At 44.2% G+C, this 22,928-nt stretch overlaps 2 protein-coding genes across 9 annotated transcripts in view; one reads left to right on the top strand and one right to left on the bottom strand.

The window, feature by feature from the left end:
* The window catches only part of LOC146859207 (tricarboxylate transport protein, mitochondrial-like), a 187,880-nt gene extending 177,917 nt beyond the window's left edge, over window positions 1-9,963 (bottom strand). Inside the window, exon 1 of the mRNA XM_085649884.1 lies at window positions 9,677-9,963. Within this exon, the coding sequence (XP_085506010.1) occupies window positions 9,677-9,893 (217 nt within the window). The 5' untranslated portion in view covers window positions 9,894-9,963. The remainder of the gene's footprint in view (window positions 1-9,676) is intronic.
* Window positions 9,964-10,720: 757 nt separating this feature from the next.
* CCNB1IP1 (cyclin B1 interacting protein 1) overlaps window positions 10,721-22,928 on the top strand; it is a 288,316-nt gene continuing 276,108 nt past the window's right edge. For 3 of the 8 annotated variants that reach the window (XM_085649885.1, XM_085649886.1, XM_085649893.1), the window contains exon 1: window positions 10,721-10,838. In XM_085649885.1, the coding sequence (XP_085506011.1) occupies window positions 10,811-10,838 (28 nt within the window). In that variant the 5' untranslated portion in view covers window positions 10,721-10,810. Of the gene's footprint in view, window positions 10,927-11,364; window positions 11,460-22,928 lie in introns of those variants that run through there. The other 5 variants (XM_085649887.1, XM_085649892.1, XM_085649889.1 and 2 more) reach the window with 5 other exon arrangements.

Raw genomic sequence — 22,928 nt, forward strand, 5'->3', positions numbered from 1 at the left:
CATTCACACTCTTGTACTCGCCAACAATAAGATCTGACAGAGACACGAAACAGTTTAAAATATTTATTTTAACTAATGTGACATAACATGCAGTATACGTGCCACGACAAGCAGGAAAAAGCATAGTACAAATATAGTCAGCATACCAGCTAGTCCATAAATCATGAGGGGAGATGCAGTCATAAAAAGACAGTGGAGCCTATCCTCCCTCCCCTTGCTAAGAAGCAGTATTATATATTAGAAGATCTCTGGGCTTTGTCAGCAGACCCCATACCTTGGCCTAAAGATGGTATATGTACATCACAGGTACGGTCTCGCTCTTTTGCCTGGAAAGGTCCCTCTCCAAGTGTGTCTCACCTAATTTGTGTATCCCACTAAAAACCAAAGTATGTTGTCCAAACAACAGATGCATCGTATATTTTGTATATGGACTAAGGTCTGGCCTAAACAAAATAACAAGGGGCATTGTTGTTCGACCTTGCACATAAAGTTTGTGATGCGAAAATAAAGTTGGCTTGACTACATAACTAGAAATAAAGGATGATGCTGTCATACCTCAATGCTCACTAGTGATAATAATGTGCAGATCATACACTGTTTATATCTTATCTTTGAACATCACAAGATGACATAACTAATAGCGCACTTCTATATTCCCCATTTCTTACATTTCCTTTCATTAATAAAGGTATTTACAAAACGCTGCCTCGGTACAAGAGATGCTCAGAAATTGAAAGGATTGTCCGGATAAACATGCAGGACATCAATGTGGAAGCTAGGAAAATAACAGGATTTATTCTGGTATTTTCCCTATTGACGGCATGTTTCATTAATAAATGTCATTTGTTCTGGCCAAGAGCAGATTTGCAGTGTCAATGAAAAACAAGGGGCATCCTTTAGTAGTGGGTTTCTGATCTAGTGAATTTATAAAGTATGGCAAGAATAATGACCAAAAAGTTGAAAAGAGAAACAGGCATTTGGTTTTCAATGTGTCATGCTAGGGAGAACGTTTGTTGCCAGGCAGAAGACTATTCAACTTGAGCAAGTACCAGAACTCATATGTGCAGTACAATATAATACTGTATCATACATCACACTGTATAATTGCTCTGGATTGAGTAGTTTTAGCGAGGCCTAAACAGTGGGACAAGCAATCACTACATTACCATGTTGAATCTGTGCACTTAGCTGCTATAGGTTAAGAGAGATTTGAGGATAGGAATAATATTAAATAATTTATTGAACATTATTAACCTTATTAAATGCTATGCTAGGTATCTGTAACGCTATGGCTTCTCAACGTGCTTCCCAGAGTGAAATCCTGTCCTTTCTATAGCTAGGGCAGTAGGTAATTCACTCAAAAGAGGTGGGTTTTGAGAAGCTGCATGAATTTGGTTTCTTCGTCGGTTAAGCTTAAGGATAGAGGAAAGAAGGTCCAAAGTTTAGATGCCAAATAGGCAAAAGGATATACCCCACATTTTGCTTTCTTAATTATAGCTACTAAGAAAAGCCTCTAATCTGCAGGGAGCAGCGATTTAGAAACCTGTTAAATAGAGGCGGAATTTTGTTGTGCATGATTTGTGGGCCAGGCAGAGGGACTTAAATTTGATTCTTTTGGATACAGGTAACCAATGCAAGGTTGCAAGGGAGGATGAGATCGAATGATGCTTTGAAATCTTTAACAAGGTGCGTGCTGCAGCATTCTGGACTATCTGTAAATGCTTGACTACGTACAGAGGGCTCCATAAATAGACTGAATTGCGGCAGTCAAGGCGGGACAAGATAAGACCTTGGACCATGGTTTTTCGAGTGGCAGGGGGAAGCCAACTATACATTTTCCTTAGGGCCCAGAGAAGACCAAAACATGATGTAGCAAGTTTTCTTACTGTCTATCCAAAACCCAAACTTTTAATTATAGTTTTAGGAGGGGGAGGTTCACCTAGATGGCTGGGCCACTGAAGTTCAGACCAAAGAGAGTGGGTATTCCGAACTACCAGAACCTCTGTTCTGTCCCCAATGAGCTTTAAGTTACTGCTGGACATCCAGTCAATAATGTCACTTAGACAGGCATTATGTTTGGTGGAAAGTACTCCTGAATCTGATGTTAAATAGATGACAATTTGAGTAGCATCGGCATATGATAATGTGGAAAAACCATACCCCACTAGAATGTCTGCCGGGGCTGCACATAGACGTTAAACAGAGTGGGGCTTAACAAGGATTCCTGAGGTACTCCACGTTCCAGTGATAAAGTGTTAGAGCAAAAGGTTTCCTCGCGCACTTGGAAACTTCTGCTCCTTAGAAATTAGGTTACTTGCTTAAGGTCTAAGCAAATGATTCCTACTTCCTCCAGTCTTTTAATAAAAATTGGGTGGGACACCGTATCAAAGGAGGCGTTAGGTCTAAAAAGATGACCACCACTGTATCACAGGAGTCTAAGATTCCTTTAAGCTCTTCAATCACAGATTACAAAGTTGTTTCCAGACTTTTTCCTGCTCGAAAACCTTTTTGTCTTGGGATTCAGGAGTCCATGATCCTCTAAAACTGTGGAGAGCTTTTTATTCACTAATTTTTCTACAACTTTACTAATACATGGAAGAAGAGAAATTGACCAATAACTTTCTGGTAATGAGGGAACAAAGGTTGTTTTTTTCAGAAGTGGCTTCAACGTGGTCTGTTTCCGGGAGCACTTCACCTATCTCAAAAGTGATTAAGTGTTTTGACCATGAAGGGGCAAATGGAATTTCTGCCTTTAAAAAGAATATTGTAAGGAGCGGCGTCAAGAGGCGATCCCGATTTGATTGTAGTAAGACGTATGAGGTCTTCTATTTTGACTTCAGTGAAGGATGAAAGATTTTCCTTCCTCTGTGTTTGGCGGGTTAATAGTGGCAACGGTGATTAGGGGCCCGACCTTGGCATGGAAGCACAGATGTTAGTGACTTTTTCTTGAAAATAGCTTGCGAGCATATTACATCTGGCTTCGGAGGCTATTTATCCTGCTTGGAGTGCAAGTGACTTCATAAAAGTATTAATCACGTTTTAAAGTTATTTTGTTGAGTGGGCTGCGTTTTCAATCTTCACACTTATAAAGGGAACCCTGGCCTTAGTTATAGCATAGTGATATTTTTTTTTACCATGCCCTTATGGGCTTTTTTTGCTAATCATGTCATAATGTTTCTGTAGTATTTGTATTTATTTGTATTCCTGAATGAGAATGCTCCTTCATGCTGCCTGTGCTCCAGGCTGCGAGGAGAGGCACTCGCTGCCAGAGTTCTTTTTGTTGCTTTATGATGGGATCTTGGTGTGAGGCGTTCTAAGAATGTTTAGATTGAAACTGAGGGACGGTTTGATGTTTGCTGTACATGGTGGAGCTGTGTCCTGCTCCACAACCGTAAGAGAGACAGAAAGCACTTCCCTCACGCTAATGCATCATTTGTAGGCTACAAGTCCATTAAATTAAATATACCGACAGACCAAGAGTAAGTTTATAAAATATTTTTTGTTTGATTTATATATCAAAAATATATATACATATATCCATTTCTTATACAGTTTCATTCATAGTACGAAAATATGACATGAGAACTAAAAAAGAGAACAAGTCATAGGCTTGGCAAAAACGTTAATGAAGGAATCAGACAGAATAATTTCTCATCTGAATCAATACATATACAGATAAAGAACAACAAAGGAAAATGACAACAGAAACTCAATGAGACAATAAATAACAATGCAAAAGATTGCAAATACAATAACCAACACAAAAAGCGCCAACGTGCATTTCGGAGATCCCATGAAGTTCTGTGAGCTCCTTCTTCAGGGTGCAATTGGTAATTCTGAGTGTGAGAACAACCGAATTATATACTTAAGGCCATGGTTTAATCACAGATGCCGGGCATCACTCAAATTTAAAACTGTTGGTTTATAAGAAGGATCCAAAAATAATTTACAGTTCCATAGCTCAAACGAAGTCAACAGCTAACCTTGATGAGGCACTAAATATACTTGTGTATCCTTTGTCAAGAGGCACAGGCTATGGCAAAAAGCACAGGTTCGCTAAAGATGAAATGAAAAATATGTTTCGGTGTAAACTGAGGAAGACGTTCTCCAATGATTAGCAACAGACAAGTACAGTCAAACAGCATATAAAAGTCAATAAATGAGAAATGTTTAAAGACGCGGCTGGAAACGATAAACATGACATGTAATGAAGTAAGCGAACAATGCCGGTGGATAGAGCAAAAAATATATATACATGTCAAGGATCACAAAGCAGGATTCCACATAAACGTGTAATCAACTGACAGCCATCGGGCAACCTCCAGCCAGGAAACAACAGGTTACGAAATTGACAAGTCCACAACCGTGCCAACGAATAAACCTCTTTTACCTATCTACGACCAGCATCATTACTACGGTTTCATCCAGCTTCTTTCTTTTTGCATTACTTTTTGAGGATTAAGAGTTCCTCCGAGAACCATGGAGCAGGTACTGGAGTATGTCAGCTTGTCTGTACTCTCTAAGGAATTAGTTGTTCTAGTGATTTCTCAATCCAATTTTCAAATGTGGAGTACATATTGGCTATCTCTGCTTTTATAATAGGGACCAAACTAGATGGGGTAGATTCCCAGTTTTCAGCATCCAGTTTCGCCAAGGTTCGGCATGGCCTGGAATGCCGTGTGCGAAGATTAATTCTTTTTTTTAGATGGAAAGGGATCAAATAGTTGTCTGACCAACATACTGGAAGGGGCGGTTCTGGTCTTAGCTCAGGTATGTTTGAAAAAATGGGATCGAGTAGATGCCCTTTTTTGTGTGTAGGCAATGTCACTCTTTGGGTGAGCTGAATGGCCTCGAGATCCTGAATTAGGTAGTTTACAATGGTGGTTTAAATCTCCCTGTACTAAAAAGTTTGGCTTTTGCCTGCTCTGTTCTGCCACTATATCGGGAATTACCAGCAGGAATTGGGAGGTCCTCCTGGTGGGTGATAAATTAATATCCCTGGACAGAGTGAATGTACAGGAGAGATCCATAGTAAATGCGAGACCTTCACACCCAGGGATGGGAATGGAGAAGAATTTGCCATTCAGATATTGTTTTTAAATTATGGCCTCCCCACCACCTACTTTATTTTGCCGGTCAGCATGAACTATTGTATGATCCTGTGGGAGAGTGACAGTAATATATAGTGTGGAGTCTTCTTTCAAACTGGATCGCTTCAAAGATAACAGATCTAGCTGAAATGTCTCAAGGAGAGTAAAAAGTTCTATTTTATGTCTGGGGTGGGACCTACAATCGATTAAGTAAAAGATCCACTTTGGGTGGGTTTACTCATCTTGTGCCTTTCCAACTTTTGTGTTGTTTTTCTCTATGCTACCCAGGTATTTGATTTGGACTTCACAAGTAAGCTTGCCTGTAGATACAACTGCATTAGGGTTTATGCTGTGTGTGGGCTATCCACCCTAATACGTGCACTGCAACACGGAGTGTAGCTCGGCGTGCTCCATGCTCCATCATTATGTGCTAGTCCCAATTGAACTTGCATGCCTAATACCGTGCTATGGCTATCACACCACGCGCTCTCTTTACCCACATATAACTGGGCATTGGATTACGCCTACTTATTTGTACACCTCGACTTGGATAATTAGTTCATAGCATCAACAGCTTTGGTTTATTTTATATGCTAACAGTTGCTTCCAATCAATTAATTACTGTAATTGCAAAAGGAGAACTCTTTGAAAACCAGATGTTTACATCAGTCATGCAGTGATATGGGTCACACAGTAGGAATTTTAATCCTACCGCATAGAGCTCTCATTACAAAGGCTCTTTTTCCTCTCAGAGCTATGGGTCGCCAGTGAAAATAATAGCTAATATAAAATAAACACAGCAAGCAGAGCATGGTGTAGCTATTGCAAATCATAAAACACATTTAACTTGAGAGGAAGCAGGTAGGCAATAAATAAGACAATTAACCAATGGCTCTGACACCAATGACCTGTAAATGGAAACTTCAGCACTATATACAGAAGGGTTGGAGTAGATGCAGCAATGTGTAACACACCTATATATGCCATATTAAGAAAACTAAGGTATGGAACAGCACTGTTGTGTATGAATTTCGCTAACAAAAAAGCAAAGTACAACTATTAGTATGCACCATGCACTGTATTTTTACTGACAGGTGATCATTCCAAGGAGCACAGTGAATAAATGGGAAAATATTTCAATTATCCAGTACAAGAAATTTCTCGGAGGAGAGAGAGCGGCTATAAATGATTAGGTAGTGGCACTGGTCTTTCCTCTACATCATCGTTGAGTTCTTCAGCACAGGGTCTAAATGTGAAATCAGTATGCAAACATCTAGCCTACTTACTGTTCACCTGTCTCTCTGTGTGCCTGCTAGTGTAATATCTACCCATATGTCTGTTGCATGGTACTCTATTTATTTTTGTTTGCCGTCTATACGTGTCAACCCGTAGTTCGTCGATGTGTTTTTTTTTATTATCCCTGAGATCTTACTAATCTCTACCATTCCTCTTTGTTTGACCCAAATTTATCAGACTGTCTGATCTCCCTTGATTTGTAACTGTAACTCATACCCTCTCCTGCTATTTTGCACTCCTGTGTCCTCGCTGTCTATCAGATTCCTAAGGTCAGCTTCTAAGTACTGCTCTACGCCAAAGAAGATAATTAGTTATGTCTCTTTCCTCATTTTCTCACTTGCTCCCTTTTTACCACCTTCTCACAAAACTGCCACTTTGAGGTAGCTTTAACGCAATAGAAGGGCTATAAATGGAACCAACATCATACAGCTATTGGTATCTCTAAACCAATGGCTGTAAACTTAGATGCTCATTTGCCTGCTTTACTATGTAATTATAACTGCGTTCACGCTTTACGCCAGGCAGCATACAGCTCCACAAAAAACAAAGATTGTGATTAAGCCAGTGTTATTGGGATTCGTTTTGTTCGCTCAAGCAAACCATTCCATGCATTTACTACAGTTTCTTTGAAGCGGATTAAAGTAACAGGAGTTAGGAGTGATCGTTGTTTGGAAAGGGAGATAAGTGAGTTCATGCAGCCGTTAGATGGGATTAAATAGATGAGCTATAGGAGAGCAGGTTGTGCTATGTTTCAAGGTGCAACCTTCCAAAAAAGGAGCGGTTTTAATCTTAGAAACGAGTTGTGAGCAATTTGCAGAAATACAGTATTAGAGAGTTAAACAAACACACGTGACTTAGAAAAGCATGCTCAGAGAGAAGAGGCGTATAGGGAATGGAATGTAACGTGAAAGCTACTTAAAATGTATAAGGAGATGTAACTATTAGTTTTAAGTAAAGGCCAGTTTTTGCTGCTGGATTTTAGGAATACATTCAAGTTGTTTGAGACAGCGGGCAAACTGAGGATGCAAGACAGTAGGAAAAAAACATCATTTGCATGTGAAGAATTGCTATATTATGTGTTTAGGCACTATATTAAGATGACCAGTCTGTCCTTAGCTAGGTTACCATTAGCTCACTGCTTCAGCATGGAGAGCTGATCAGCTCAGAGGGGGTGGAAGCGTAAAAATGGTTTGACACAAATATTGAATAGAGAATCTACAAATGCTACACTGGATGTCTACTGCTGTTCAACCTCAAGTTTGCATCTCAGATTTGACATGGCACAAGATGATGGGCAAGGACAGCTCCCCAGAAAGTGGACGATCTGGTAGTTGAAGATTCGATGGCCAGAATCCGGGTGGGCAAAAAGATTTAGTCTCTGGTTAAGATTTGTAGGGAAACCTGGCAGAGCTGTCCCATGTCCTCTGTTATTTGTACCAGCTGTGGAGCCAATAGCAGGCCACAAGTCGGGGGTACACGCAGGTACACGGGGTCCACCCACTATTTTCACAGGGTGGACGTCGTCCCCCCCCTTCCAAGAAGTTGGGCCCCACAGAAATATGCTGAACTTGTCCCAGTATAAGACACCAGGACCCATTCAGCAGCACCTGTACGTTGTCTTCTTTCAATTCCAAGCAGCAAACGTGCAGCCAGCGAGGGAGCTTTTTTGTTCACCTACACCTGGGCCGAAGTTAAGGGGCCTTCAGGACCCCCTTTATTTGAACATCCTGACTGGAGGCAGCCTGGAACTTCACACTTAAATGTAAATGCCACAAAGGCATACAACTTTTTATCTCTTCACAGGTAATTAAGAGAGGCATGCTTTTGCCTTTGTTTAGTCCCTGTAAATAAGAGATGCATGCATGCACTGTAAGAATGTCAGATGTGTTGGTCTGTCTCAGTATTTATCCAAATAACAATTTCAATAGCATTATTTTATTTATTTTATAGCCCTACCCAAACCAATGCAGGGTGTCGGAGATCTTTACATAACATACACATCATCCATTGACAATAAATGATGTAAATGTGTAAATCAATGTACATGATGAGTTACATGAGACAGGGTTACAAGGTGTAGGAGTCACATGTCCTTCATAGCTCACTGTGCTATAATACAAGGATTACATTTTATGAACTGCATGAAACAAAAGTATCTCTGTGATAAAAGCAGTAACCCACTTTACTATCTACATAAAATACAAATCTGTCATCTGCATGTTACATGATGTACTTTGCAGGAGACGCAGTAACTTTATAGTACTTTGATACATATTTGGGACTTCACAAAAAACAGATATTTCCAACAAATGCGTTTATCTCACCATTATTACTATTCCCTGAGATTTACTGGCACCTTAACAGCAGATGTCTTATCCCAACCTAATATTTTAAAATGTAGCCTCTGCAACCAACCGAGCAAAACAGATCTACTGTCATGCTTCTCCTTGTTGCCAATTTCTTTGTGGCGGGGCTTAAAAAACATCAATTTTTGCACAACCCCAACACCAAATCTCATTTGTTAAAACTCATAATGTGCTTAAATGTACTCATGATATACGTGATAATCATGTGTAAGGTCTTAATATCTGATGTCACTTCTTGTGCTGTCACTTCCTGTGATGTCACATGCAATGTCATGACATCATGCGCTGTGATGGCACGCGTCATGATTTCCCTTGCATACTGCCTAACCTGGTTAGTCCCCCCACTTCTGTTTTTTTTTAGGACTTGAGCCCTGGCCAATACCGATCATGTTAAGAGGGGGAGGCTGGGGTATCCCGCTAGCTGATAGAGTTCCTCTAGTCACCTTAATACGCTGATTACTTGCAACTTTATGTACACGTGAAGCTGTGTGCACATGGATGTTTTTAAGTATGGTATGCCATCTATATCAATATATACATGGATGTTGTGTTCCTGCGTGTATGATAGCATTACACAAAGTCAAACCTTTATTATTGTCTGTCTTTCATCTGTACTGCTTGCTGCTTTTTATTTTTTTTTTAAATCTGTAAAGCGTGCGCTGTTTTGAGCTAAATTGAATTATACAGAATAAGCCACGTATTGTATTCTCTTTTATGGTAGATGCTTAACTGTGGAATTACTACTTTACTATGGTTACATTTAAAATGATTTGGTTATGCCGACTTATACCCATGAATTTACCAGATGAATTTGTTTGCTAACTCTATAACACTACTCACTGCGAAATCATGATTTAGCACCGCCCCTCCCCCCAACATACCAAAAACCCAACGTTGGGAAAGGCGATGCTGGTGCTTCCTTACCGGCCAGAATGGCCTTCCCCGGGTGGGTAAGCTTGGGTTTCCCACCCCGCGCGGGAGAGGGGGCCGAGGCCGCGGCTAGAGTACCGCGCGCCGCGGAGGGGCGGACGCCACAGGGACCCTCGGAGATGCTGAAGGGCCGCAACAAGGACGACATGTCTCCCGGTACTGATGGGCATCCGCTCGCCCGCACAGTCAGAGCAGCCGCGCTCATTGACATGACCCTCCCGCCCACCAGTGCTTCTGATTGGTCCGTTTACCTAGTCCCCTTGTTAAAATTCATGCTGCATCTAACGGTGCCAGAGCTTCAGGCCACACCTCTTAAATGTCATTGCTTTAACGAATAATACATATTCATGACCACTTATTGTTTCTGAAGAACGCCTGACCAGTGGGTGTGTCTGAGACTGGGGTCCACGCGGCCGTAATAATATAATCTGATTGGCGGAGAACCTCGAGGGAGGGGAGGGGTTAAACGAGAAGAAAATGACAGCGTGTGACATGCGTAAAGCAAAGCAGGTGGTGTCCTCAACCTGATAAACAAAGACCAGATAAGGTTGCCGAATTGGTATGAGGCAACGCGACCCCCTCTGTACAGCCCATTCTCTGCAGCACATTAGCTGAACGGCCATCTTGAAGATGTTTTTCTATCCGTAACACCAAGGGGCGTATTCATGCAAAAGCAACGTCTATAAAAAAGAAGAAATAACAATCCGGCACACTTCGATGAAGCCTTTTCAAATAATTATGATTCGTTTTGATTTTGTTTCAATTCCATGATGTGTAAATAATTCAATAGACTAAAAACGGTGTATGTTTAAACACAGTGAAGACATGCTTTCCCTAATGTAGTGATATTCTCTTCCAGTTTGAAATGTCAACGTTTGAAGACGGTTGCAGCATGTGTTATTCTCTACGTATGGTTTGAAAATACTAAATTGTGCGGTAAATTTCGCTCTACAAGCTCTCCTCTGTAAGAAATGTTGGATAATGAGTTTATTTACACCAAATATGGCCGCTGCCTGGACGTGACACAAAGATGGTCGCGTGGTCCAGTTCGCCCCATTGACCCGCGGCTCCTCAGTTAGAGGTGAAGTCAGGGGATAGACGTCTTTGCTTAAGCTTTCTTCAGTGGGAATGCACGCATGCGCAGGAGCAGAAGCAGGCAAGGCCGCGCTCTTCGTTATTTGGATTGCGCGCCAGTTTTTTTCATTCGACCTTAAAGAAGCCCCTGAAAGTTCGTTGTAAAAACTGTAATTGAATATTCATTTTTAACGGGTTTGCTGGTTTAGTTCTCACAAGCGTAAAAGCTCATGTTTTCAAAAAGTTTATTTTACTGTTATTAGGTTACCCAGTTTGTGGAGTGGAGGTGCTTCGGGAAAAGTCTCGATAAAAGACATTTTCATGTAAAAATAATAGATTCTCGATGTTTTCAACGTATCTGCCTTGCGTTGTAATTTGTCCCCCCACCCAGAGCTCCGAATCTGCTTACATTTTTTTGTAATAGGCCATTATTTAGTAATATGAGATGTATGACCAAGTCAAGAAAAAATATGCGTGGTTAAGAGATTAGAGTTGTGAGCTAGTTGCCTGTTTGCAGTCAGAAACAATCAATCAATTAGACAGTACATGTATAGCGCAGCTAATCACCACTGGTAGTATCCGGGTGCTGAGGTCTTGCAGGTCTTTAGTCGTAGAGCCAGGTCTTGAGTCCCCTTCTGAAATCTGCGAGTGAAGGAGAGGTACGCAGGTGCAGGTGGAGGTCGTTCCAGGACTTTGTGGTAAGGTAGGAGCAGGAAGAACCTCTGCTGTGGCTTCTGCGGAAGTGGGGGGACGTGGGTGAGGGAGGCGGAGTGCAGCTGTCTGGTGGGTTTGTGTTCCTGATCATGGAGGGCTTTGTAGGCGTGCTATGGCATCATAAACTGGCATCTCTTGACGGGAAGCCAGTGGAGACTTCAGAGGTGTGGGGTGAAGCTGGACCGTTTTGGGAGGTTGGAGATGAGTCTGGTTGTAGCATTCTGTATAGTCTGAATGAGTTTGGTGGTTGTGCCGGCATAGAGTGCGTTTCCATCCTAGTTGGTTGGTGATGAGGGCTTGTGTGACTGTTCTCCTGGTATTGATGGGGATCCACCTCAAGATCTTTCAAAGCATGCAGAGCATCCAGATTTGGAGGATAGTGTATTGACCTGGCACTTCATTGTGAGTTTGCTGTCTAGGATGATGCATGGGTTGCGGGAGTGGTCCGTGGGGGTAGGTGTAGGTCAGAGTTCGGAGGGCCACCAGGTGTCGTCCCACAGTTAGATGTTCCTCCCGAAGATGAGCACTAATGTCTTGTCCGTGTTTAGTTTTAGAGATGATGGGTGCGAACAATGTAGGCAAGTGGTGTCATGTAGGCATTAAACAGAGTGGAGCTGAGAGAGGAGCCTTTGGGAACGCCGCAGATGATGTTCTTGGGCTTAGAGGTGAAGGGACATCGGCAAATTCTCTGGGTGCAATCGGTGAGGAAGGGGGCAGTCCATTTGAGGGCATCTCCTTGGCCGCCAATGTGGTGGAGTCTTCTGATGAGGATGAAGTGGGATACAGTTTTGAATGCTGCTGAGAGATCAAGGCTCCTGTCTCGCCTCGGTCGATGACGGTTCTAATGTAGTTGGTTGCAGTGATCAGGGTGGTCTCGGTCCTTCGGGTGGCGCGGAAGCCGGATTGGGAGGTGTCAAGTAGATTGTTACTTTCCAGGTGTTCGGTGAGTTGGCGGTTGATGACTTTCTTCCCATTGCCTAGATGTCAACGGACCCTCAACGTTAGGATCCAACACTAATTTTGCTTACATTGTTCTAAGCAAATGTAAGCTGACTTCTAGGAAGTTTGACCCAATCAAACTTTATTGCTTATAAAGAAAGGGATGTTCTTGATTTATTGACTGCCTCCATGGTTAGTAAAATGTTTTCAGTATATTAAGGTAGCAGCTTTGTCCCATCTTTTCCTGTACTTTTAGCAATTAAGTTGCCTCTTGGGAAAATTGCAGCATAATAGTACTGGTTGTTGCAGACTGCATAATCCCCTGAACACCTTCATCATCCGGTCGCCACTAACATGAGGTGTGTGCCCCTCCTATACAAACATTCCCTATCCTCCTTTCTTTACAGCCTGGAAACCTTTATGTCTCTAGATTCATCCAAGATGGATACTTTACAGTACATTCTCCCTCTGGTGCTACCAGGACAATTCATGATTTCACTGGATCTAAATGATGCCTACCTTCTCGTATCCATTCACCCGGTCCCCTCCATTTCCTTTGGTTTGCAATGAGGTAGCGTCTTTTTCAGTTCCAGGCCCTGCCTTTTACTCTGAAGTCTGCACACCAAGACTTCATGAAGCTGTTGTTCCTTTGGTGAGAGTTCTAATTAAAGAAAATCTCTATATCCACCATCTTAGTTTTAATATATCCCTTGGGGGCACCAGAATAAAAAGTAGTTGTTCAGCTCACCAAAAGGTAGCTTTATCCTATTCCCATACCTTGCACTCTGCATATCCCTCATGGTATCCTTATACCTCACCCATATCATTGATTCTCTCTCCATTTGGACAACGGAATGATTTATGGTGATGCTGATTCATGCGGATCCTTCCCCTATGGCCTAAGCTCTATGTCCAGGGTATATAAAGTGTTGAGACTCCACAAGTTCCTCATTAATTTGTCCAAGAAGTACATGCTTCCATCACAAGATCGTGAATACTTTGGCACCCTGTTCCAGACTGACATGGCTGCTGTGTTGCTGCCCAAGGCACAAGTACCTGAGCAGCAATCTCCTCATGCACCCACCCAATTCATTGAGAATACAGGGCGATATGTTAGGTTTTTGGTTGCCTCCTGTAAATTCTCTAGGATTTGGCTCTTGAAGATGGGGTCATCATGATTTCTCTCTTCCACACTACAATGATAAATGACTCTCCATAGCTGAATCTGCATCTGTGTTCTCTCAACTCATTCTTCATTGCTAGAACCCAGCAGTTCTGCTCCTTGATACCTCCATTAGACTTTCTTCTGCGATCCAGAGCAAGTCTCTTTCGTGGCTGAGCTAGGGGATCTTTTTCATGATTGGTTCATTGGTCCTGCTGGAGCCTGTCAGCTTCACCACAAATACTTCAGGTCTGTAGAGGGGGGGGCAAGAATAAATTCCCTGATTATTTTGTGGGAAGTAGGTGACTTTGTGATTACAGCTGGACGCGGAACAAGTGCTTTTGACCTTGACTTGACTACACCAAAGTAGGAGTGACTCCCTTTGCTCCAAACTTGAAATATGCTTCTTGAAACCTGGTGTCTACAGGAAGGAAGGCATTACGGAAAATTGGGTGACCCAATACCAGTCTTGGACCTGGGCTCAGTTCGATATAGAAAACAATGGTCCTAAACCTTTCCTTTATGCAATATAAATCAATTATATCAAATCAATCTTTTGAGCTCATGAAATGTCTGCTCATGGTATTTAAAGCATATCAGAGATGTGTTTTTAATACTGTGAGCAGACATTTCATGAGCTCAAAAGATTGATTTGATATAATTGATTTATATTGCATAAAGGAAAGGTTTAGGACCATTGTTTTCTATACAAGAGGGAAGGAGTCCCTAACACGAGTAAAACACATCAAAGGCATCAAAATGTAAAGGAGTCAAGAAAAAAAGATTCATGTATCTAAGTGAGCATTTCAGTAAGAATGGCTGAAGTCCGAGGAAAGGAAGAAGCCAAGCTTTAGGAGCAGTGGCACAACTGGCGCTATGCAATTATAGCAGAAAGAGCTGAAGGGGTATCGCCAATTTGAGCTTGGAACGAAAAAAATAAATATATGGACAAAAAGAGAACGCAAGTGGATAATAAACCTGTTGAAATTACTCTTCTGCTCAGGGGCAACACAATATGTAGGTTCTCGTCTTGCCTCCGATACCCTCCAAGAGGAACAGGAAATTAGAAAACAGGAACTATGTCTGCCTTGATGATTTGGGAAAACTCAGAAATAACACTTGCTATCTTGGAATACAATCCAGTGAAAGGTTCTAGACTTCAACCGGTAAAACTTTTAAACTGGTATTCACTACCTGATTGTCACTTTCAGGCAACCGCCACCAGTATTGTCCTTCATCGTTCAACCAAGCACCATGCAGAGAAACACCAGTCACCGGTAAGAGAGCGGAGTGCAATACTGCTTGTTTCTAACATCACAGCCACCTAAGAATGTCGCAGTTGTAAAGCAAAAAGGCAGAAAAACAATTTTTGGTAAAGATGATTATGTTGGCAATCACAGATTTCAGCCATTGGGGAGCAATGATAAAAATACAGTTTATAATTAATTGCAAGTCTTCCAAATGCATGCACACTAGCCTCATAAGCTTTGAAAAGCTTTAACAATCAGATTGTTAAACAATGTAGAATTCGGCGATTTCCAAAACTGCAATAGTCTAGTCCCCATCTCAAGGTTAATGGTTGGTCATTCCTCATATTTGCTTGCCTAACTGACATTGGTTCGCTTCTTCCCATTTTACTTCACTAAAGCAAAACACATGGACACAGCCCTAAGTTAGGAACCCGCCTGTTTGGCGGAAATTAGATCAACGAGGCAGTAAAGGTCACCGCTAAGTAAACTCTCTTGCTCAGTGAATAAAATAACTGGATAAAATGCACCAAAGATCATCACAGCAAATTATGGGACACACAAACCTGTAGTTGTAAATGGGAAGAGATCTAGCTAACCTGGGCATCGGATAATCTCGCCTTTAGACAGTGTTGAATAGCAAGGGAAACTGATTGGAATTGTCAGTTTAAATCACTGTCAGTAGCTGCTGAGCTGTGTTTAATTCAGGTCCAGGCATTCTGAGTCCTTGTTGAGCTTTGGGAATTCTAGGTAACGCCAATAGCTCAAGTTCTAAGGATTCGAGCAGGAGTGCTGAGCAACATGGTGGTTGCTGGTGTTTGAGACATGAGTTTGAGTGGTAAGCTTGGGGTATTCAGTGAGGCAATGTGAAAACCCTGGTGGAAGAATGAACTAGTAGAAAAGGTCTATACTAGTTACTTGAAAATGTTGCATGTAGCTCTCCAAAAACACTTAAGGTGATAGTCTTTCAAGGACCTCAGCTCTGCAAGAAATGAACCACACAGAATGAACCACACAGAATAGACAGAACTTTGTTTACATTCCACTACAAAAACCACATCTGGCAGGCACATAGAAGCTAAAGTAGCAAAAACACTTCCAGCTGTCTGCAGACTGGTTCCGGAACATTTCACCACAGCGCATGCACCAACGCACTCTAAGCGCAAGCGTTAGTCCTGTTTCTCTCTCACAATATCCAGCGTACGTTTCTGTTTTTTTGTTGCCGCTCTGCGTTGTTTCGGAAGAGAAACCTGGTGGATGGTATGAGCGAACAGTGACCCAACTTTAACCCAGCTTCTGTTGACTACATTTTTTCTGTTTTGTGCTCTTTAACGAGGCTGCTGTTGTTTAGGTCTCGCCTGACCCAGCGCATGGGCTGGTCTGGCGAGACATTTTGTGAGGGCTCCAAAAAGTGCTACCAGGCCAGCCTAGACCTACAGTGCATGTGCGCGGGCGCACGCGTCGCGCTTTACCGCTATTACTTTCACGGCCGCACGGCCGGTTTGATGTTTGATCGCGATCCTGATCACTTTTGCGGACGCACGGCCGCTTTGATGTTCTCCATGAGGCTTCAATAGATTACAGCAGTTAAAACAAGCATTGGCATAGCCAATAGGTCTCGCTTTTGGGACCTTATAAGTGTTTAGTTATGCAACTGTTGCATGGCTAAACACTTATAAGGTCCCAAAGGCGAGACCTATTGGCTATACCAATGCTTGTTTAACAAGAGCTTAGAAACATTCATCCCTCCCACCATGATGACGCCACTAATGAACTAAGGGCCAAATCAGTTGTCACCCTTACTCTATATGTGGCCTAGGTTCTTATTATACATGGAGCAATATTGTAGGGTATTAAATCAAACACAAGCGTTGTTTATAGCGCACATCCTGAATACAAATATTCGAAGGTGCTCATCATATGTGATAATAAAAAAAGGAGGCTTGGTGAAATAAAATATTGGGATAGAATCACACAATTTGATCAGGTGCTGGGCCGGGATTAATGTCAGGTTTTCTAGTTTTCCATATCTTTCTCCTTTTATACATCAAAGGTTACCAATCAGCCGCGGCTCCTCCGCTAAGGCAGAGGAGCGGTGCCCCACTGCTTCAACTGGAAGCTGAATACAAAAAAATTAAATGATAATAACAATCCGTTATCAATTTGTTTTTAGGTCTCGCCTAGCGTTGCAGCGCATGCACTGCTTGCTCAGCGAGACCTATAGTGAGAGAGGAGATTTCTGAAGAGGGCTTGAAACCCCGCCCCTCTTTTTCATTGGCTGGCGTCACCGTTTATGCTAAACGGTGGCCTGCCATTGAAAAAGTGTTTTTTTTGTTGCCGCCCTTCCGCCTTTTTGTCTGGCCCATCCGGACTGGGTCATCTGCTTCGCAGCTGTCGCAAAGCACTTTCTTGTCTTTAGGGGGGACCGTCTGTTTCTAATTAGCATGGCCCTAGCACGGCCATGCTAATTAGAAACAGATGCACCCCACTAAAGACAAGAAAGTCATTCCAAACTGAGTGAACAACATCATACCCGTGTAGGTCACTACAAATAGTTAAACATCAGTATAATACGAGTAGGGGCACCTGACATCAGTGCCAGGTGCCTACAAACACAGAGGGCTTGAGCTCACTACAGCCACACACACATTGCGAATAAAGCCTCCTCTGTCCCCCATGCCGGGGTCGAGCATGTGGCCATCACACAGAATACAAACTTTCCCTAAACACCTACGCTTCCTTGACCCTACCATCTTGGCTGGCCGGGGTCTCCATGTCATGTGAAAGACTTAAAACATGCCTTTTCGTCAACAGCCCTTTGCATGCTGGGACTTGTAGGTTTTGCCTATGATGGACAAAAACTACAAGTCCAGTGCTTAGTCAGCACTGGCTGAAAAGCCGTGGGCTGGTTGTGGGTTCAGGGTAACACGTGGCAGCGCCGCAGCATCAAAGCCTCTCGCTGACCCGGTGCCATGGTGGCAGCATGTGCTATTCTACACCGATGCATTCTGGGAGCTGCCTTCGCTTGACTGAAGCACCTGGGATCACACTCGGAGGATTCATAGCTGTCAAGGGGCTCCAGTCCTATCTGGATGCCTCCGGCCAGGCAGGGCTTTGTGGCCAACACAACGATATATGCCAGGGTTTGTAAATGTACACTTGAGATGCTAAAATATAGATTACAAGTTACCACATGCAAAGTACGGGGGGCAGGGCAGGGGAGACGCTCCCGGAAGCTTTGAAATCAAAATTGTGAGACTAACAAGGACCGCCTGTGAAACACAGTCCTGGTGACATGCAGGGATCTGGTAACCTCGCCTACCCCTACCAGCTGCCCTCAGGGGCACTAGTCACTCACTTCAAAGCTGGTTATGAGTTACTCTTCCGCAGTCCTTGTTTGTGTTGGAATTAATAACCCAAGGCAACTAAACTACAAGTTCCAGAATGCTAAGCGCTGCCTCCTGACGTTCCGTGAATTGATAAGGTGCCACACATGAGAAAGGCCGTTCGACAGTGATGCTGTGAGTACGGAAGGTCTAAGGGCTTGTGTGGCTCTCGGAGGCATCACCAATCCCACTCTCTCCCTCCTTACCCCTCCCCCCCGCCATAGAGTGACCTGCAGAGACTGGTACTGACAGTCTTCTCCTTCTGCAGCCCCTCCAGGTGACATTTTCTAAGGGCCACGTGATTCACACCACCCACCGGTGACGTTGCAACTGCCCCCCAGGGGGCGGGGACTCCGTGCTTTCTATACAAGTTGGGGCAGGTTTAATTGAAACTAGGATGGAATTTTGATTTTCAAGCACACCAGGTACTGTGTGCTCAAATGTATATAACATTTATTAGAAGAACACCCCGCCACCACCCATCCATCCATCCACACCACTGGAACACTGCCTCAACAGGAGCACATCCCTGAGGTTCATGACTGTGTGAGAAGAGGTCATACATGTGCCCCCGTATGAGGCGCTTTCTTGGGTGTGGGAGGCACAGAGCCGTGATTGGAGGGAGTTGGGCACATTTTTAGGTCTTGCCTGAGGCAGTGCATACGCTCCTCTGACATTTAGTGAGTGGGCTTTAAAAAGCCGACCACAGCTTTTTGGGTGGCATAGAGCGTGCGGTTAAGTGCACAATGACGAGCAGAGGCGCCATCTGGCTTTCCTCTCTCGTCATGGTGCGCGTGCGATCACTTTCACTTTTGCCACGTGTGCACCACTCACGTGTTTTTGTATTTCGTTTTTGCGCACGCGCACAACTCTCGGGCTTGTTTCCCTTGTAATCATAAAGGTTTGCATTTGTTGTGTAACATTCTCCTCTCATTTGCTTAGTCATTTAACCATTTCTTTGATTGGCTTTGTGAAGTGCCTGTTTTAAAATGTATTGTCAGTGCCTTTTATGTTTAACTCGTTGTATGACTTGTTGTTGCATGAAGCCCTAACCACCGCAGCATGCAAATGATGTCCCACAGCAGTGTGCTGCGGATGTCAACATGTTGGGAGAGCTCTTTGCCTAATTTTGTTTGCTTCTGGCGCTGTGTGCCAAGCTGCAGCCTCCCCCCCCCCCCACCCGCCCCACCCCTCAACTGGTATTCTGGTGTTTTGCCTTTGCCAGGGCTTGCTCCTTCATCTGTTTGAGACACTCAAGACATGGGGCGTTTGTTGTAGAGAAAAGGGAGTGGTGCTCGTTGACATAGCATTGGAATTGCACATTAGTCACATTCTGCGAGCGGGCTGCTGTGCTTCTCGAGACCCATGATGGGATCTAAACATGCGATGCCCCAAGGAAGGCTTCTTGCCTGCAGGTGAAGCCGCCTTGACTCACTAGGGTTTTTAGAGCGATTATGGAATCTGCCGTTCAAATCGCAGCCTTCGCACTTGTAGAGAGGCGCTTGGGGAATGAGAGGCAGACGCGGTACGTTTTTGTAACGAGTTTAATTTGTATAATTATCGCTGGAGCTCCGGGAACAGCGTGCGCTCGCCACCAGGTATAATCGAGCTCTCGCCATCATGGCTGCGCTCCCAGTGTTCTCTGCAACGTCACGGCAGGAACCCTAGAGCGCTACACTACATATCTACCCCCTTTATAAACACTGCCACAACAACAAACCAAAACTCTGCAGTGTCCAAAATAGTTCCTGCAACATGTGATCATATCTTCATGTCGAACTCTTGATACCTTTTGGGAAGCACCACTGTCCTGCCAGCACGAGTGTGTCTCACCGGCGTGCCTACCCTGGTATCTCCGCCACTGCTGGGTATGGTGTGGTATAGTGTCTCTTGTGATTGGCCTTCCCTTGCCCTAGCATTTTCTCCTTGGACTTCTCATTGCGCCCTTATACTTTTGTCCTCCGCAGTCCTTGGTGTATTATTGTTTTTTTTTTCCTCCCTGTTGGTGCACCTCAGGTCGCTGTTGGTTGTTTCCCTCTCTGTGGTAATTTCTTCCCCTTCCAGGTTCTCCTCAATTTCTCTTTCTGGTTGCGTGTCTCCTACTCGGGTCCAATTAAGCACCTTGTTGCACCGTGCCATTCTGTCCAAAGACCATATTTTTCCGTCGCTTAAACGGGCTGATCTCGGATATACTTCCTGTACTTGCAAAGGTGTGCTATACTTGCTGTCGCCCTTCCTTCTCAGCTGAGCTAATTTTACTCTGACCCATTCCCCCTTTTCCAGTGATGTCTCCTGGACGTTATGTCGCTTGTTGTAGTTGTCAGTGTAGATCCTTTGCGCCCTCTCCAAATTACTCCGCACCACCGCTGGGGACCATTTGCTCTGCACCGTTCGTCGCTTCCATGCTACATTGTCTCTTGTGAAGGGATCCCGGTCTCTTAGTATTTTGAACGGGCTGTATCCTGTCTTGGTGGGGGTAATTCGGTACGCCCAGACTGTACTTTTGAGTTCAGCTTCCCAGTTCTTCCCTGCATTGATCGCTGCCTGAACAGACACCATAATTACTCGGTTAAATCTTTCTGCTTGGCCGTTCCCAGCCGGATGATATACCGGGGTGTGCTTGATCCGTATCCCGTTCCTCTCCATGAATGCGTTCCACTTGTCTGACGTAAATTGAGGCCCATTATCACAGGTTATGATTCTTGGTATCCCTTCTCCCACTGTTTCCCACACCTCTACTTCCGGCCACTTTGAGTACCTGTCTACCAGTTCAATCGCATATTTGGGCACGCTCTGTTCATCCAGAATGGGGCCTAGTATGTCCACAGCTAACCCTTCCCAAGGTTTCACCGGATTGGCAAATTTCCCCAGTGGAGGTCGCAGAGTGGTCTGCGTCTTATCTGCATTGCTGCACCGGACGCACTCCCTGACGTGCTTCTCCACTTGGTTGTCTAGAGCCGGCCACCAATATGCTTGCTTAGCTCTCTGCTTGGTTTTTACTATGCCCAGATGTCCCTCATGCAGTATTGTGAGCAATCGTTTCAGCAACTGACTGGGTGGCAACACTTTGTCTCCTCTCAGTATGAATACACTGTTGTCCCCGATTGACAGTTCCTCTCGAACTTCATAGAATTTGCGGTGTTCTGTTCCCAATTTTTTCTTCTCTGGCCATCCCGCAATTATGAACCGTTTGAGGTTGGTGAGGACTACGTCGTTGTCATATACCTCCTTCCACTCTTGTGCACTTATGACCGCTTCCTGGTCATCTGTGAAGGCTATGGTGTAATCATCCTCGACCGTAGGTGTCGGCGCCTCTTCCATAGCCGCAGCCCGACTGAGGTAATCCGCCACCTTATTCTTAGAACCCGGGATGTATTAGATGTCGTACACGTAGTCCAGCAACCTCAAAGTCATTTTCGCAATGCGGGGCATGGCATTCGCGTGTCCACTGGACGTGAGGACCTTCACTAGGGGCTTGTGATCTGTCCTAAGTAGGAACTTGGATCCCCAAAGAAATTGGCAAAGCGTTCCATTGCCCAGATCGCCGCCAGCATCTCTTTTTCTATCACGCTAACCTTTTCGTTAGGGCTTAAGGAACGAGACTCAAAGCTGACTGTTGACATTTCGCCCTCTTCTGCCCACTGCATCAGTACAGCTCCTAACCCTCTGTCACTCGCGTATGTGGTGAGGATGGACAGAGCTTGTTGATCGAAACCATGTAGAGGCATCGTGTCACATGTCATTCTTGATCTGTCGGAATTCTTCCTCAGATGCTTCTGACCATGCGAAAGTAGACTTTTCCTTCAGTAGTTATCTCATGTTGTGCGTTTCTGTGGCAAAGTGAGGCACAAATTTGCTATAAAATTCCGCCATTCCAAGGAAGGAGCGGACATCATCCTTGCTTCTCGGTGTGGGAGCTTCCCTTATTGCTGTGGCATTCGCTTGTTTGGGTGTGACTCCTTTGTCATGGCCCAGGTATGATACTGATGTCACTCCGAACCTGCACTTGTCCCATTCCACTGTGAGCCCATTCCTAGCCAGAATGTGCAGGACCTTGGCATCATGGTCTGATTTGGTTTTCCCCATGACCAGGATGTCGTCTTGGAAATATTGTACTCCTTCTGTGCCCTTGAAGAGTTTGTGCATCAACTTTTGAAATACCGCCGCCGCGGAGGCCAGACCAAAGGTCATGCGTCGGAATCTGTAGCACCCAAACGGCGTGATGAACGATGTTAGTTTCTTGCATGTAGGGTGTAGTGCAATTTGGTGGTAGGCTGAGGTCAAGTCTATGGTGGAAAACCATTTGACGCCTTTCGTGAGGGCCAACATTTAGTTTATCCTGGGCAGAGGGAACTTATCAATTATTATGTTTTTGTTGAGCCTCCTCAAGTCTATACATAGACGCACCTTCCCATTAGGTTTCCGGGCTACGACCAGAGGAGCCAGCCATTCCGCGCTCTCTATGGGTTCAATCACCCCATTGTCCTCCGAGCGCTGCAGTTCTTGTTGCACAGCCTCCCTACAGTTGAACGGTATATTCTGCACTTTGTGGCTTACTGGCTGGGCGCCCTCCTTGAGGCATATTCTGTGAGTGAACTTTGTCAGCTTGCCGATGGTGCCTCCAAAGACCATTGGGAAGCTTGTCTTCCACTTGTCGCTTTCATTCGTCCGTGGGGGGTCTGTCATCAACACTTGCGGTATGCCTCCTGGGTTGAGTTGGATCC

The sequence above is a fragment of the Triturus cristatus genome, chromosome 3_2, assembly GCF_964204655.1.
Source record: "Triturus cristatus chromosome 3_2, aTriCri1.1, whole genome shotgun sequence".
NCBI classification, from domain to species: domain Eukaryota; kingdom Metazoa; phylum Chordata; class Amphibia; order Caudata; family Salamandridae; genus Triturus; species Triturus cristatus.